The sequence below is a fragment of the Haliotis cracherodii genome, unplaced genomic scaffold, assembly GCF_022045235.1.
Source record: "Haliotis cracherodii isolate W230 unplaced genomic scaffold, xgHalCrac1.p SCAF_3, whole genome shotgun sequence".
NCBI classification, from domain to species: domain Eukaryota; kingdom Metazoa; phylum Mollusca; class Gastropoda; order Lepetellida; family Haliotidae; genus Haliotis; species Haliotis cracherodii.
Window position 1 is genome coordinate 27,018,667 of NW_027266286.1, and position 17,018 is coordinate 27,035,684.

A 17,018-nucleotide genomic window follows, 5' to 3' on the forward strand; every position below is an offset into this window, starting at 1 on the left:
TCAGGTGGTCAGACTTGGTGACATGTTTAATACTGTGTCATCCTACCCTGAATCATGTCGCAGGGTGCTGTCATATGTCTGTAACATTGCTGAGTGTGGAGTTACACAACAAACACAGACACATCTTACATGTCGTTATTGCTGAATTGTTGTTCAAAGTGGCACTAAACCCAGCACACCCCCTCAGTTTTATGAACAAACAGACTTGAGGTTCAGAGAGCATGCTGAGATGAAAACATGTACTTCTCTCATACCACACAGGAAAGCACTTCATTGATTTGTTGCTGTGTGATTTAAAAGAAATTCTTTGTTTTAAATCCCAAGTACATCAGTAGCCATGTCTGAGAGATCAAAGAGGTTACCTTTCTCATGCATTGCATATCGAAGGAAGGTTAGTTTTTTCAAGTTTCATTAGTAATGGAAACAGTATGTGTGGCAAGACCTGCAAAAATATCATTATTTGCTGATGAAGTTTACATGTGTATTCCCTCTGAAGTTCTCAAGACTTCCTGAAATATTGAATGTTATTTTTCAAACATCTATTTGAAGAATTCTTGTTTTGTAGAAAGTTAATTGTTACTGCAATAAGAAAAATGTCAAAAATGAAACGAGAAGGAAATTTATGTTGTTGAACATACTTTCACTGTATGTTTGTAGGGGGAACAGGTGGCCCAGTCGTCTAAGGCGCCGCGATTCACTGTGCACAGTTGCGTCCCTTGGGCATGCCAGAAACCTATGATTGTGGGTTCGAATCCCTGTTCGCCCCGATTATGTTTCTAGGTTTGTCAGCATCATACCTGTGCTCTTGGGTTTCACTGAAGTGGTAAACGTCTGAGACCTGCATCACTTCGGCTTTTGGCACCATTGACCCACTCTGACAATGTTTGTTGACATGGAAACCATGCAGGTGATGATGACTACTTGTGATAAGAAACATGTGCATGTCTGGTCACATGACCAGATGGTGCTGGTTTCTGCAGTCAACACAGGCAGGAAGTAGACTAAATCATATGTCACCAAACGTTGACATTGGCTTTAAGTTGACACCAGAAACGTCCATCTGAGAAACGTCTGGGCTAGATTTGTGACAAGTGTTTTGCACACATGTGAACATGGTCGGGATCATACTTCTCATATTTGTCAGATTTGTTTGTTTACTGTTGTGTTTTTTTGTGCGGAGAATGTTGGCACAAATGTTTCGGTTTTAGGCCGTGAGTCGACAGCTGCTTGTATGTTGTACATGACAGTCTGGGCTGCGCTCTCCCTGCCAACGTCCTCCGTGTCTAACTCACAAACATTGTAGGAGGAGAGATGTTGACATATGCACAGCTTGAGTGTGAATTTGAATGTTAGATCTACCAGCATACATTGTTCAGTTTTCCAAATTATGTGGAGATCTTGGTCATCTATTAAGTGCAGTATAAAATCTCTGGTCCTGTATTTCTGAAACCTGATCCATTCTTTTCTGATATTCAAATCAAATACATCTGAAGATCATATCTTTGATATATGACCCTTAATAAGGATGTCACCTTGTGGTGGAAGGTAAAAGGGATGCTTGCTTGCAACCACCCTGTCTACTATTCTTGACATCATTATGTTGGTTGTTCAGGGTTAGCACGAAGGCACTGGTGCACCATGCGCCTAAATTGGTGCAATTTGCTGCAGTGTGATATGTTGGTGTGCCAAGATCCTATGACTGAGGGTTTCGAATGCCAGATTTACCCTGATAATGATCCTTGGTTTGTCAGGACCATTCATTTGCTTATGGCTTTTATGGCTTTTGAACTGACATGGTGTGATGTGACTAAAATACTGTTCAATGTGGCATAAAACATTATTGTAATTGAATGGAGAAAAAGAAATTAAATGGGTACTGACTCTGTTACTATCTGTATGCTTGGTCCAGACCCCTGATAACATTTGCAGAAATGATGTGAGCTGGTATGTGACTCACCTCACCTCACCTCACCTCACCTCACCTCACCTCACCTCAGCCAACAAGTGCTGCAGAGTTTTGGTCCATATTCAACTTGTAAGAAGGGACTGTGACTCAATCACTGGATTTTCTTGTCGATTATTTACAGGCTGATGTCATATAGCTGGAATATTGCTAAGTGTGGCATTAAACAATAAACAGACAAACAAAAATTACTTGGTATTACTGGAGAAGTAAGGACAGACATGACTATGTGAATGTTGGTTCTTGCTGCAGTCAGCAATAAACCAACTGTGTCACTCTGGCCTGTTAGTATTCAGGACCAGACAAACCAGTAGTTCAAGCATTAGCAGTGGCGACACTTAGTTAATCTGGTCACACATTCTCTCCATTTCAGTTGTGTTTTATGACAAGCATGAGGTGTTGTTTCACATGCATCTTGGTTTATACTGGTCTAAAAAATCTGTCAAACAAGACATCCTATTTTTCTTTCCTGACAATTACAGAAATACATGCAGTAAAGCATATAAAAATGGACGTCACATAACATAAGCACAGGAAAAAAATATGTAAAGCGTTTTTGTCAAGTTGGCATCTTGATTTATTCTGGCATAAAATGTTTGATGTTTACAGATATTCAACGAAGCAACATCGGCGCACCCCTTCAGTGCCAAGCTCCACTTCTACATGGCCAACTTTGAGCTGTCTCAGGTTGGTTGACACTCAACATGCTCCGCTTTATATCGCTCCTATGTCACTGTCACCTTAACCCTCTCCCACTCATCACTAGGGATCAACCTTTTGATATTCTGGCGGGGGAGATGCAGTCTCGGATAATACACAAAACATATTTTGTCTGGAATTTTACAACAGCAACAAATTGTTCACTTGACTTGATAGATTTGTCCTGAAAAGATATTGTTGTGAAAATGATTTAAAAATAAAATTGTTCAGCTTCTTTAAAGGAAAGCAGTAATGTCTAGAAGCTTTGACTGAAAACATATCTGGTCTTTCTAAGCCCCAAATATTAAATGACCTGTCCCTTAAGGGGTTAACTTGGCTGCGCATGTCATGTTGTTGAGCTCATATTACATAGTGCCTCCTTGGTTGTAGTCTCATGTACATCTATGCCAATGAGAAGGGGTAATCAGTTAAGGGGTTAATGGCACTATCAAATTGATAGTGTTGGAGTCTTCAACTTGGAGTGTCAATGTTAGGGATGAAGTGTTGTGTAATCTGGAATTCGATACAAAGTGTAGGGTATTTGTTTTGATGTGGCCTAATCTCTTGATGTCTGTACTTTGTAATCGGACATTCATCCACCTCAGAAAACATTGGCAGTAATGATGGGTATATTGAGGTGTTATTTCACCATTAATCCCTGTAGCCTTAAAAGTGTGTAACATCGGTGATATTATACTCTGGTAGGGTACACGTTCAGTCAGCTGGGAGGAGGTAGTCATGACTGGGAATACATTATGCTGAGACGGTGTGACGCCGTCGGTGACGACTGTGGGTGGTTGGAGGTTTATGAACACCTATTGGCACGCTTGCTTGTACCTGTGAAGATTAAATGACTTTAGGATGTGTTAAGATGATGGAAGTGGAAATTGTAGGAGGGCAATTCTGTGACGGGGTTCTTGTCGTTGTTATGACCTTGAGTGTTACATACAGGAGACAACTTGTCACTTGTCATTATGGTTTTATGACAGTTTACTCGATGATTGAGATGCGATTCAGTCTTCATTGGCCAGGTATATGAAGGCAGTATGATGCCAATGAAAGTATGTAATTGTTTACTCACACGTTACTTGACAGAGTTGGTAGATTAGCCTTGTGATTGTAGCATTGGTTCTACATGAAAGGCTCCATGTTTGATCTTCTTCATAGTCAGTGTTCCTTATTCGTCCACCCACTATGATACGGCTGTTAACAGTGACATTGAACCATATTTGCTGACTTTCATGAGAGTTGCAATTAAATGTCTTGAAAACTGGAATCTATTGTGTTTTAACAATGTATAAAGCTACAAAACATTTAACTGAAGGCTGAATTGAAATTTTGGGTTTCATCTTCCTTATTCTTTCAAATTGACAGATCGGTACAAGTACTGTAGGCGATGTGACGGTACAGGTGCTAGTACCTTGTCAAGCAATGTGACATATTGGTACAGGTGCTAAAGTACTCATGGAAATGAAAAAAACCTGTTTTGTTGGATATAATAATCGACACAAAGCATTACGTAGATGTAAATACAAAATAACAAAACAACTGGAAAAGTACTAGTCTGGATTTGCTAGTTTTATCTCAGTGCTCAATACAAAATGTACTTTACAGGAGGGAATTTGTAGGCACTTTCAACATTCAAAAATAAAACTAAGTCCAAATTGACATGGCAGAAACAGGCTATAGGCATTTTGCAAATTAGCCTTGGAAAAAAAGTTATCAAAACAACAATAAAAATAACAGCTATGTTTATGTACATAATAATAATGACATGTAAGTTGTTGTTTGAGAAGGGAATATGTTACTTTTACGTTCTGATATTTTGACGATGATTCACTATCCCACGATGCCACTGACAAATCACTAACCACTGACAAATCACATGCACGTGGATTTCAAGCACCTGTTTTCACCTGTCATCAAGGTGTCATAGGTCATGGACATTCACCTTGATCTACTAACACCTGGTTATGCTCAGTTTCACAATAGTCTGTTTTGTTCATATTTTTACACACTTTTACATGTAAAAAGACATAAAAACCTTTGATACGCTGTATTTGTGCCAAGGCCCAATTAGTACTAATTGAGTTGTTTGAGTATTTATATATATTATGTATGTTAACTGCATTTATTTAAAATCTGAGATCGAAAAAACAGGTTTTTTTCATTTCCGTGAGTACTTTAGTACCTTGTCAAGCAATGTGACGTATTGGTACAGGTGCTAGTACCTTGTCAAGCAATGTGACATATTGGTACAGGGGCTAGTATCTTGTCAAGCACTGTGGCATATTGGTACAGGTGCTAGTACGTTGTCAAGCAATGTGACGTATTGGTACAGGTGCTAGTACCTTGTCAAGCAATGTGACATATTGGTACAGGGGCTAGTATCTTGTCAAGCACTGTGACATATTGGTACAGGTGCTAGTACGTTATCAAGCAATGTGACATTGGTACAGGTGCTAGTGCCTTGTCAAGCAATGTGACATTGGTACAGGTGCTAGTGCCTTGTCAAGCAATATGACAAATTGGTACAGGTGCTAGTGCCTTGTCAAGCACTGTGACATTGGTACAGGTGCTAGTGCCTTGTCAAGCAATATGACAAATTGGTACAGGTGCTAGTACCTTGTCAAGCAATTTGACATTGGTACAGGTGCTAGTGCCTTGTCAAGCAATGAGACATATTGGTACAGGGGGTTGTACCTGTATCAAGCACTTTCTTTATAAATGTACTAGCACATGTACCAGAACATTGACCCGTGAAGATTCCGGGGTAGAATAGGTCTTCAGCAACCCATGCTTGTCGTAGAAGGTGACTATGCTTGTCGTAAAAGGCGACTAACGGGATCGTGTGGTCAGGCTCGCTGCCTTGGTTGATGCACGGTCATCGATATTTACAGACCGCCGTCATATAGCTGGAATATTGCTGAGTGCGGCGTTAAACAAGAAATATTCTTTTATGATTCTTATCCACTTTAAGAGATATTCATATTTTTTTTCATTGCACTCTCATATATCACTGAACAGTTCCAGGTTCACAACAACAGCTTTGATGTAAGGAGTCGTGTCTATTGCCACATGTTCAACTGTCAGTCGATATGCTAATAGTCTGATGACAGAACAATAGCCATGTTGTGTCAGGCCCTTTTTATACCATCTTCCCGAAACATAAGGGGCAAATAATGGAGAGGGGAGGAGCTTATTATCTGAATCTAACCCATATCTGGGGCATCTGAATCCATGAAGATGTAAGGGCTGTGATACAGGTAATCCATATGGGAGATAGATGGGTACTTGTTGTTAAACTCCTTCTTGCTCTGATCTGCTTCAGGGGAGTGTCGACCGGGCCCTGGAGTCTCTTGAGCAATTTGTCATCCGCCACTTTGATGTGGACATGAATGATCCTGGCTCCTGTGATCCCAACAAGCTCTTCTGGTATACCTGCTTCTCAACCTCGACAGTCGCCCTGATAACAGAATCGCAAACAGCTTGAATTAATGGACTTATCAGTCAAAAACTATGTGGAGATTCGCAATCATCTGGAATTGTGTTTAAGGGAATGTTGATTCCTCTTGTGTGACTTTTTTCAGAAAATAAGTCATTTTTTAGGACACTGAAATTTTGTTTTTGTGTGAGTCATTTTTCAAGAAAACATAATTCAATGACCTGGAATTTTATTAAAGAAAAATTTTCTTTTTTTTTCTTAAATGTTGTGAAAAATGGACACTATTTTAGAACATTGAGTTCCTATTCTTGTGTATACCCATGACACTATAAAAAAAATATGTTTCTGAATAGATTTTAAAAAGACAAACCTTAGATCATTGAATTTTACAAATACAGAGTTAGAACCTAATTAGGGGTGATTTGGGGGATGTAAGAATAAGAAAGAATTATATTGAATTTTTTTTGAATTTTTATTATTATTTTTTTTTAAAGATTATAATGTGATTGCTGACATTGCTAATCACATGAAGATTTATGCTGTGTACACAACCTCTGAATAACGTCAGCTGCAGTATGTTGAGATTATTGTGCAGTAAATCTATTTGTCAGGTGCGGCTGAAGTAGGGGTGGCCACTGGTGGAGTGATACCGTGCAGTAGATTACACACAGCTGTGGGGGGATCAGTCAGGCACATGGAGACACGTGGGGGAAAGGTGGCCCCATGAAACTTATAAAACTGATCATGGCATGATGCTAAACTTCATCGGGGGCAAGTTAGGGGATGTAACCAGGAATATTATCTGCCATGATGACAGGGTGTAATGGTTAAGGAAGATAATGTTTTTATGGTTATGGGGATGTTTGAAAATATTTTTTTTATCAGTATGAGATTTGATATGGCTTAGAAGCGGTATTCATCAAATACAACACATCTGAGCGCTTTATTGATTCATAGAGAATTTAATGCAGAAATGTCATTGTTTATAGCATGTTTAGCAGTGTTTGAAATGAGGCATGAAAGGTTTGGGTCCTTGAAATAGGAGTTTACTTTCAAATATTTCACAGCAGCAACCTCAAGGAACCTGCATCTTGATAACTGTTAAAGATGTTATAGCTTGTGATTTTTTGTTCAGAGAGAGTGACAAGAGTAGAGGGTGATAGTTAACCATAAATAAATTACTACAGGAGTTTATGTAATATCTGTACTATTGTAAAATGAATACTGAAGTTTGAAGAAGTAAACTGTTGTCAGCAGCCTTCAGCCAAACAGGTGCTCAAGGGAGATAGAACACTAGCAAGAATATTAAGATTGTTCCACCTTTAACACTGAAAGATGTACTGGCCAATCTGATATTTGCAGCACCCTGTTGGGCCTGCCAGCACCTTTCAAGAGTAAGCCACCAGTGTTGAAGAAAGAAGTTAATGGACATGTAGAAGCAAACAAGTTATACTACTGGCTGACATACAGGTACGTGTAAGCTAGAGAACACTTTGGATTTCATACAGCAGGTTAACACCTGCTCACCCAATCCCACCCACTCACCTAACCACACCCAAACTCCATCCACCTACCCATCTATCCACTCACTCACTCACTCCATTAAGAGTTGCCTAAAATTGATCGGTGGTCCAGCTCCTTGACTTGGTTGATTGTATCTCATCAAACCTCATTTGTGTGGATCAGTGCTCATGCTTTCAGTCACTGGTTTGCCGGGTCCAGACTTGATAATTTTACAGGTCGTGATGTAGTTGGAAATATTGCTGACTGGTATTTTACAACATTCCCATACTCATCTCAAGAGCCATAGTCTTACATCAAGTTCTCCTCATGCTCATTCACTCACTCACCTTGGAAGACTGACTGTATGACGATGGCGTTCTCTGAAGTAGGACTATGCTGCATCTATTTGCCATTTGCAGTACAGGGTGCCCTTGTACAGAGCAATCTTAGCGCTAAGGTGATTGTGGCTCCCAGATCCTTACATAGACTTACGACTGTCGTAGCACTCAGGTTGTTTTGTACAAAGGCACTCTGGACTAGTACTTGTACATTGTACTTAGTGCCCTGTTTGAGGCTGAAACAAGGTGTACAACTAAAAAAATGGTACAGAATGACCAACCTTTTTTTATTTTGATCTTCAGTAACCCGTGCTTCGTGGGCATTCCAGAAACCTATGATTGTGGGTTCAAATCCCAGTTCACCCCAATTATGTTTCTAGGTTTGTCAGCACCATACCTGTGCTCATGGGTTTCACTGACCCTGCATCACTTAATCACTTCAGGCTTTCCTCCCACATTAAGTTAACATGCCTTGATATGACTGGAATACTGTTAAAAGCGGCGTTAAACCCAACTCACTCACTCACTCACTCTCTTAAGAAGCAACTTACAGGATCAGGAGGTCAGGCTTGCTGACTTGGTTGATGCATATCATCGTATCCCAATTGCATAGATCAATATTCATGATGTCAATCACTGGATTGTCTGGACCAGACTCGATTATCTCAGACTGGCGTCCTATAACTTGAGTGTATCATTGAACAACAACCAAAAGAAAAATTAAGAATTGCTGAGTCTGGCTCCCTTTAAGTTGTCCAAGTTGCACTGAATATTACAAGGTTTTTTTTATCAGAAAGAATTTCTTTTGAAATGGGGTTGTGTAATAAATCTACAGCTTCAACATTTTCAATTTTGTATTTAAAAACTTACGTACAGAAACAATTACTTGCATGAAATGATGTTGACATTTGTTGTAACAGCAGAATGGGTTGTTTGTTGTATTGATGTTGAAGGTACTGATGCGTTGAGGACTAGATGGACTTGTGGTTGTCGACTAAGGGAATGGAACCAAAATAATTGCACAATGTTGGCATGTATGCACAGATGATTAATGGAAGGTTTTGACATTCTGTTACATGTATTTTAATTACCAACAAGACAGCAAGCCCATGTCAATAAATATTGGATCACAATTATGAGCACATCACTGGCATGTCAATTAGAAAAGGAATATTGAATTGTCAAATATGTAAATATTTTCACAAATCATTCCTGATTTAAGGGGAAAACATAATCAATTATGTTTTTCCCTTGGGAGCTTGTAATGGGTGCTTGAGAGGTTGTTATGACATCTGTCAGGCATCTGTCGGGTTGTGAAGTGCAGTGTTGCCTTGTCCACCCTTTACAGGGAGGCTGCTCTGACATCACACTGGCACAATGATAAGTCTGTATCTAGAAGAGGGAGTGGGTTGTCCACAAGTAGTGACAGGGGATCTATAGTAAAGAAATGATCTGCCAAGTGATGATGTGTGTTATCTTACACTGGGGTCATAAGAGATTATGTATTTTTATAAGCGGTTAACTTAGGTTTTTTTGTGTTCTTGATAATCTATTTAAAACAAAAAGATATTTTTTAGGTTTAAGGATTGGAATACAAGTCCTATTGAAATTATTTATTTTGTTAGAAGAAGGATGCCGGGGCTATACAGGGCTTCCCTTCAGTGACTACTGGTAGTAATAATTGGAAAGACTAGTTAGTTCCTTCTCACCCCGTCTAATTGTTACATAAACCACTAGACCAGTGATAGAAATTGGCACTAGTCCTGTTGTTTTTTGTCCTTGCCAAACGGCCTATTAGTTAAGGTGTCATAAGGCTTAGAAGAAATTCGCTAATTTTAAGGGTATGTTATCAATATAAGGACCAGTAGACTAAAAATTTTAATTCCCACCGCTGCTAGACACAGCATGAGTTGACTGAACCTTTGAGAAGTGTTTTATGAACTGCAAGTGTATCCAGCTGTGCCCTTCATGTGAAATCATCAAAAAAATGACAATTTGGTACGGTAAATAAAAACTGTTTGCTTTGGTTTCATTAAGTTGTAAGTCTTTAGGGGGCAGTCGGGTAGCCTAAAGGTTAAAGCGTTCGCTCGTCTCGCCGAAGACCGGGGTTCGATTCCAGACATGGGTACAATGTGTGAAGCCCATTTCTGGTGTCCCCTGCCGTGATATTGCTGGAAGTTTGCTAAAAACGGCGTAAAACCTTACTCACTAAATGTAAGTCTTTAGGTGCTTTTTGTGGACTCGAGTTGACTACAATGTCTACCCCTTTAAGTTATTTGAGAAATGGGATTTTCAATATTTCTGCCAAGTCTAAAAATATTAACTTTTGGGAAATAATTGTTAAATGTCAAGGCAGTCGGTTCACGGCAGTATTCAAACAATGGGAGGAATATGTCATTTCATCCTAGTGCTAATTGTAGTCCAGGAATGTAGACCTTATTATAATCCACCTCGTGGACAAATGTGGGGACATGGAGATAAAAGAAATGTCAGCAGCCAGACAGGTTGCAGCAGAAGAGATAGGATGACAGTTGGATTGGTCCTTGGAAGGTGTGGCCATGAACCTAGACACAGCATTGCAATTAACATGGCAACTGTATGTTAACTGTGTAATATTACACAGCGTCTTGTTACATGTCAACAGGCACCTGTTGGAACAGTAAGATTTCTGTGGATTGATGTAACGCCCCCCTCTTAGAACTGATCTAGGATCAGTTATGTGTGGGTCATTATTTTGTTGAAACACTTTTAGAATAATTTCACATTCTGATTTCGCTTCTGTTACTTTATCTTTTTAAGAAATGCAGATAGTGTTTTAGTTAAATATTATTTATTGATTTCTTCATTAACGTGTTTGTTTGCGAAGTAGATTGTCATTGTCATTTTTGTACTCGAATGATACCATAGGGAGCGTATGTTTTACGTTTGTGCTTTGTTTTGAAATTTGTAACTCGTATTTTGAACTGTGGGGGTAGAGAGTGACAAGCTGTCATGTGTGGGTAGTCATTATTATTACAGACAACAGAGCTGCATTAGGCAATGTCCCCACTAGGGGTATCCTCATACAAGTCTATCTTAGCACTAAGCTTGCTTTTTTTTAATCGGGTCTGGTTATGTAAGGTGCTGCATACCTATGATTTTGGGTTGAAACCTCAGATTCGCCCTGATTATGTTTCTTGGTTTGTCAGTACCATATTTAATAGCTCATGCTCATTAGTTTCACCAAAGTCGGAAATGTGTTAAGACCTACATCACTTGGGGCTTTCCTCCCACATCAAGCTTATGTGCCATGGGAGCGGTCGGGTAGCCTAGTGGTTAAAGCGTTCGCTCGTCACGCCGAAGACACGGTCTCGATTCCAGACGTGGGTACAATGTGTGAAGCCCATTTCTGGTATCCCCCCGCTGTGAAATTGCTGTAATATTGCTAAAAGCCTTGCAAAACCATACTCACTCACTCACTCACTCACTCACTTACTCACTTACTAACATAGTAACAAGTTTTTCAAGGTGATGGTAAGCTCAACTCGCTCGCTTGCTTGCTCAATCACTTTTGACACCTATGAAAAATGCTTTGGCCCATAATAATTCAGAAGTTATACATTGTATGAAATCTTGATATCAGCATCCTGAATTGAAATACTTCCCCTAAGAAAAGCCAGACAAGTTTAAAGAATTCAAAACCACGAAGTCAAAGACCTATATTATCAAACAAATTGTGCATGTTGTTTTGTACGTTTGTTCAAAGATTAGTATAATCAATGTCTCAAGCAAGGAGATTAGTGTAGGTGCTTGAGATTGTCTGACTCCACAGGGGGCCATCCTCCAGTTGACCTGATGACTTGACCTGAGACAGTGTAGGGTATTGTACTCTGCTAATTACTATCTCCTTATCCAGAAGAGTTGGCTGATAGAGAGGTGTGGCTAGGGAGACCTACTGGGCTGGGAAAATGTCCTGATGTTTCTACTTGTTCAGGTGTATCAGACAGGAACTGGACTTGATGTTAGGACATTCACGTCTGTCACCTATTACATCAGAGGACTTTAATCTTGAAGGGGGATTAACCTGGTGTCGTGCATCTTGTTTGTATTCTCTGAGTCTGGTATCATATCGTCAGGAATCGATCATGTTATGTCATATGATTGTCAGTGAGGATGGGTGTTGATAATGGGGAATAAACGTTTGTGTAGAAACTTGGTGACATTAATCCTAAATGACACTTGAATCAGAGTTAGATACTGTACATCATTTTGATGATGGCAGGTACGGTACCTGAGTGATTAAAGCACTCATTTGTCAGGCTGAGAACCTGCTTCAGAGACCGATAGGGCAATGGCAAATGTGTGTGATAATTCTCAAATTGGAAGAGCAAAATACCAATATAGGTTATCATAATTAATGAGCCTATTTTATTTTTTCAAATTAAGTTTTATTTGTTTGTTATTTAATGCTGCACTCAGTATTCCAGCTTTATGACAATCTGTAAATAATCGAGTCTGGACCAGACAATCCGGTGATTAACCTCATGAGCATCGATCTATGCAATTGGGATACGATGACATGCATCAACCAAGCCAGCAAGCCCGACCACCCGATCCCTTTATTCGCCTTTTACGACCAGCATAGTCACCTTCCCTGAATTGACACAATTCCTAACATTTTCTTTAAATGTGGAAGATTTCCTTGAGGGTTGATGTACGGATGACAGGTATCAGTAAGTGTGCCAGACATATGGTGCTCTTTCAAAATGTTGTTTTGTTTGTTTGTTGTTTGATGCTGCACTCAGCAATATTCCAGCATGTAAATTATCAAAACAAGGTCAGACAACCAGTGATTGATATTATGAGTAACATCCCACACCATTGGGGTACGATGATGCACCTAACTGACTTGGACCACCTGATCCACTGACTAGCCTTATACTACAAGCAGAGATCGCAGGGGACCTATTCTATCCGAGAATCCTCACGGGGCAAGGGTGGCCCAGTCGTCTAAGGCACCACGATTCGCTGTGCAGAGTTGCGTCCCTTGGTCACGCCAGAAACCTATGATTGTGGGTTCGAATCCTCGTTTGCCCCGATTATGATTCTAGGTTTGTCAGCACCATATCCATGTTCATGGGTTTCACCGAAGTGGTAAACGTCTGAGACCTGCAGCACCTCGGGCTTTCCTCCCACATTAAGCTGATATAACTGGAATAATGTTGAAAGTGGCGTTAAAACCCAACTCACTCACTCATCCAGAATCCCCACAGGGTTCATTATATAATGTTAGGACTACAGTTGATGATGACACAACTCTTAATGATTCAACAATCTGCTGACCTCTTTAAATAGCACTTAATCTTCAACAAATTGACGTTTTATGTCCTCATCACACTCTAACATCCCACTAACAATACCTGCAAACACCTCACCACGAGTATTGACTGTAAAATGTCAGACAGTGTATACTAATTCCACTGGACATATTTACATAGGATGAAAAAGCTGCTTATCCCCTCCACACAAAGACTGAACCAGGAAATGCTGGACAGACCTCCAACAATGGTCTACATTTGACACTGACACCATACAGAATACACCAATTTCCCAATGTTGATGGAACCAACAAAAGTAATCCTCTTGAATTGTGTGCTGTGTGGGACTGGTCTATGCTTACAGCCATAGCTTCTATAGGGCTTTCACTGGGTGTGTGTTCTGGTCATACCAACTCTTGATGGGTGGCTGGACCTGGTTCAGCTGTGCATGGACTTGACCAGTATCATGTATCTACTGGTTAGAAATCTGGCATGTTCCGGGAGGTAAAAGGGATGCTTAATTGCAACCACCCTGTCTACTTTTCTTGACATCATTATGTTGGTTCTTCAGGGTTAAAGGGGGCACGGGTGGCCCAGTCTTCTAAGGGGCCGCGATTCGCTGTGCAGAGTTGCGTCCCTTGGGCACGCCAGAAACCTATGATTGTGGTTTTGAAATTAAGTTTCTAGGTTTGTCAGCACTATACCCTTGCTCGTGGGTTTCACCGTGGTAAACGTCTAAGACCTGCATCACTTCGGGCTTTCCTTCCACATTAAGCTGACACGCCATGATATAACTGGAATACTGTTCACAGTGGCGTTAAACATAACTAACTAACTAACTAACTAACTAACTCACTCACTCACTCACTCACTCACTCACTCACTCATTTAACCCATCTCATGCATTCACTCATTCATATTACGATATCATCTGACAACAGCCAAGGTGACAGTAAATATTTTCAATATCACCTTGATTGTGGTTCGAGGTTTGTCAGCACCATACCCACGTTTGTAGGTTTCACCAAAGTGCAGAAATGTCTCAGACATGAATCACTTAGGACTTTCAACCTATGAAGATCTGGGTTGGAATAGGCTTCAGCAACCCATGCTTGTCGAAAGAGGTGACTGATGGGATTGGGTGGTCAGGACTTGATTGATTCATATCATCGTATCCCCATTGTGTAGATTGATGCTCATGATATCAGTCACTGGATTGTCTTGTCCAGACTTGATTATTTGCAGACCGCTGTATTATTGCTGAGTGCATCATTAAACTTTTAACAACAAACAAATAAAACTAAGGCAGTCGACCCACATCAAGCTGGCACTGTGTGATACAACTGGAATACTGTCCAAAGTGGAATAAATCCAAACTCACTCACTCACTCACTCAATGATATGCTGACTTACGACATTCAAACTGCATTTACTATTGTATCTCCATTTTAATATTATCAGCTTGCAATATTCAAGATGTTGTGAGTATTTTGCGTACATTAGATATGCATTTGATGAAAATGTTTCATTGCATCCTGAGCATCTAGTTGCTGTGCTGTTGCTGTGACATTGTGTGCTGTTGCTGTGATATTGTGTGCTGTTGCTGTGATATTGTGCGCTGTTGCTGTGACATTGTGTGCTGTTGCTGTTGCAGCGTGCTGCTGGAGCTGCAGGGAGACACCCGGGAGTGTGTGGAGGTGTTTGAGACAGCGTTGTCATCTTGCTACACGGCAGAGGACCTCAAAACTCTCTGGATCAAGTACGTGTATTTCTTTTCCATATTGTGTGCCAATTTTTTCGTTCATTTGAGAAATGTTATCGCTTGTATCACTTAATTAGATGTATATCTGTATTGATGAATTTGCCACAAAAAGTTTTAAAATTGCTGATGGGATGTAAATTCACTCCCATTGATAACATTTTGGTGATGATAATAGTCTAACCATATGGATAATATTTCTTAATAGAATATTCTTTTCATTAATGTTCACCCATGCATACTTAGCATTACTATTGAGATTGGAAATACTTACATGATATCAAATACAATTTGGTGTTTTGGTAAAAAACATCCTCAAACAATCTTGATTCTTCTCACAAGATTGTTCAAATTGTACAGAGTGTGTTACTTCCATAAGAGTTGGACCAGGGCAAGCATGTGTGGTGGAGATGGCAGGTGCTTGTGGTGGTTGCAGCTATTCAGGACACATGGCACTGTGTCCATACTTGTCTTTCTTCCACCACCCGCTCACTCCCCTAGTGTTGTCACTACCTCTCACACTCGCCTTGTTACGCCTGATCCCAAATATAACACAAGGCTTAATAACCCTTTAACTGCTGTCAGGGCCTTTGTCACTTGTTAACCGCCTCTGTGTCCCTGGCCTTCTCATACAAAAAGCTGTGAAAATATAGTACTTGTTGTTACCCTGTATGGTGTATGGAGGACACTAATATGTTTAATTGCCATGTGACATCAAGAATATGACAATTTTGTGTTTGGAGACGTTTTCAGTAGAATTAATTCATGATGGGTGATTATAAGCTGAGCTATCAAGACCAAGATCTATATGTAGTAAAAGTTGTGGAATGTGGTGACATAAGGAGTGAATATTAATGTAGATTGTGATCGCTGTTGACTCTGACAACTGCCTGTCATCTTATTGGTTGCTGTGAATGATGGTCCTGATGGAAGCCCTTGGGATAAGGGCCCCGTCCCACAAAGTGATGTTAGCTCTAAGATCACTTCGTGGAACAGAGCCCAGGAGCCTATCCTCTTGCAGAGTTGCAAAGAGTTCTAGTTCAAGTTCATCCCACAGGTGTTTAATGGCGTTGAGGTCATTGCTGTCTGGGTAACCGTTATCCTGTTGGAAAGAAGCTAATGACAACTATATAGACAATAGGTCCACTTTAAGATTGGTATAAGTCTGGCCTATAGTTGTAGGTTTTGCCAGCCCTCATCATCACAGCCACTATTGGTCTTTCTGTGCAATGTGCTTGTAGATCATCCGCATGTCTCCAAATGTAACCAGCTGTGAAGATCCAGGGTAGAATAGGTCTTCAGCAACCCATGCTTGTCGTTAAAGGCGACTATGCTTGTCGTAGGTGGCGACTAACGGGATCGGGTGGTCAGGCTCGCTGACTTGGTTGATGCATGTCATCGATCCCAATTGCGTGGATCGATGCTCGTGATATTAATCACTGGATTGTCTGGTCCAGACTTGATTATTTACAGACCGCCGTCATATAGCTGGAATATTGCTGAGTGCGGTGTTAAACAACAAAAAAACAACGCAACTGTGTGTCACCATTTTCCCACAATTCAGTGAACTTGTTGGGTAAACTATATACCAGTGAACCAATAAGCATGTAGGTACATCACCTCATCCTTTCTGTATGGGTTTGAACTCCACTCATGTTTATCTGGGATGATGTCGGTCTCATTTGTACCCATTTTATGCTCTAAACATTTAAATTAATTTACTTGCTGCTTAACACTTGTGATGTTCTGCACATATGTGCAGCTGTTTCAAGAAGAAGGGTAAATATTAAAATCTGGTATGAAAATTATATGTTTTACCCAATAATACAGTAGTAGAAAAGCAGTTTGTCTTTTTACATAGTTAAAACATTGTAGTTTTCATTGTCATCAAAATTACTATATATTTTCAGTTATTGATAAATTTCATACAAGCTTCTCTCACAAGTGTAATAAAGGCATTCCACTTGTAAGTAAAGTGAACAGGACATATACTTATGTTCAAAGCAGTATGCAT

At 40.1% G+C, this 17,018-nt stretch overlaps 1 protein-coding gene across 1 annotated transcript in view; it reads left to right on the forward strand.

The window, feature by feature from the left end:
- The window catches only part of LOC139476113 (zinc finger C3H1 domain-containing protein-like), a 100,742-nt gene that overhangs the window by 76,352 nt on the left and 7,372 nt on the right, over positions 1 to 17,018 (forward strand). The window contains exons 26-29 of the mRNA XM_071259370.1: positions 2,573 to 2,650; positions 5,994 to 6,097; positions 7,470 to 7,577; positions 14,900 to 15,004. Of these exons, the coding sequence (XP_071115471.1) occupies positions 2,573 to 2,650; positions 5,994 to 6,097; positions 7,470 to 7,577; positions 14,900 to 15,004 (395 nt within the window). The remainder of the gene's footprint in view (positions 1 to 2,572; positions 2,651 to 5,993; positions 6,098 to 7,469; positions 7,578 to 14,899; positions 15,005 to 17,018) is intronic.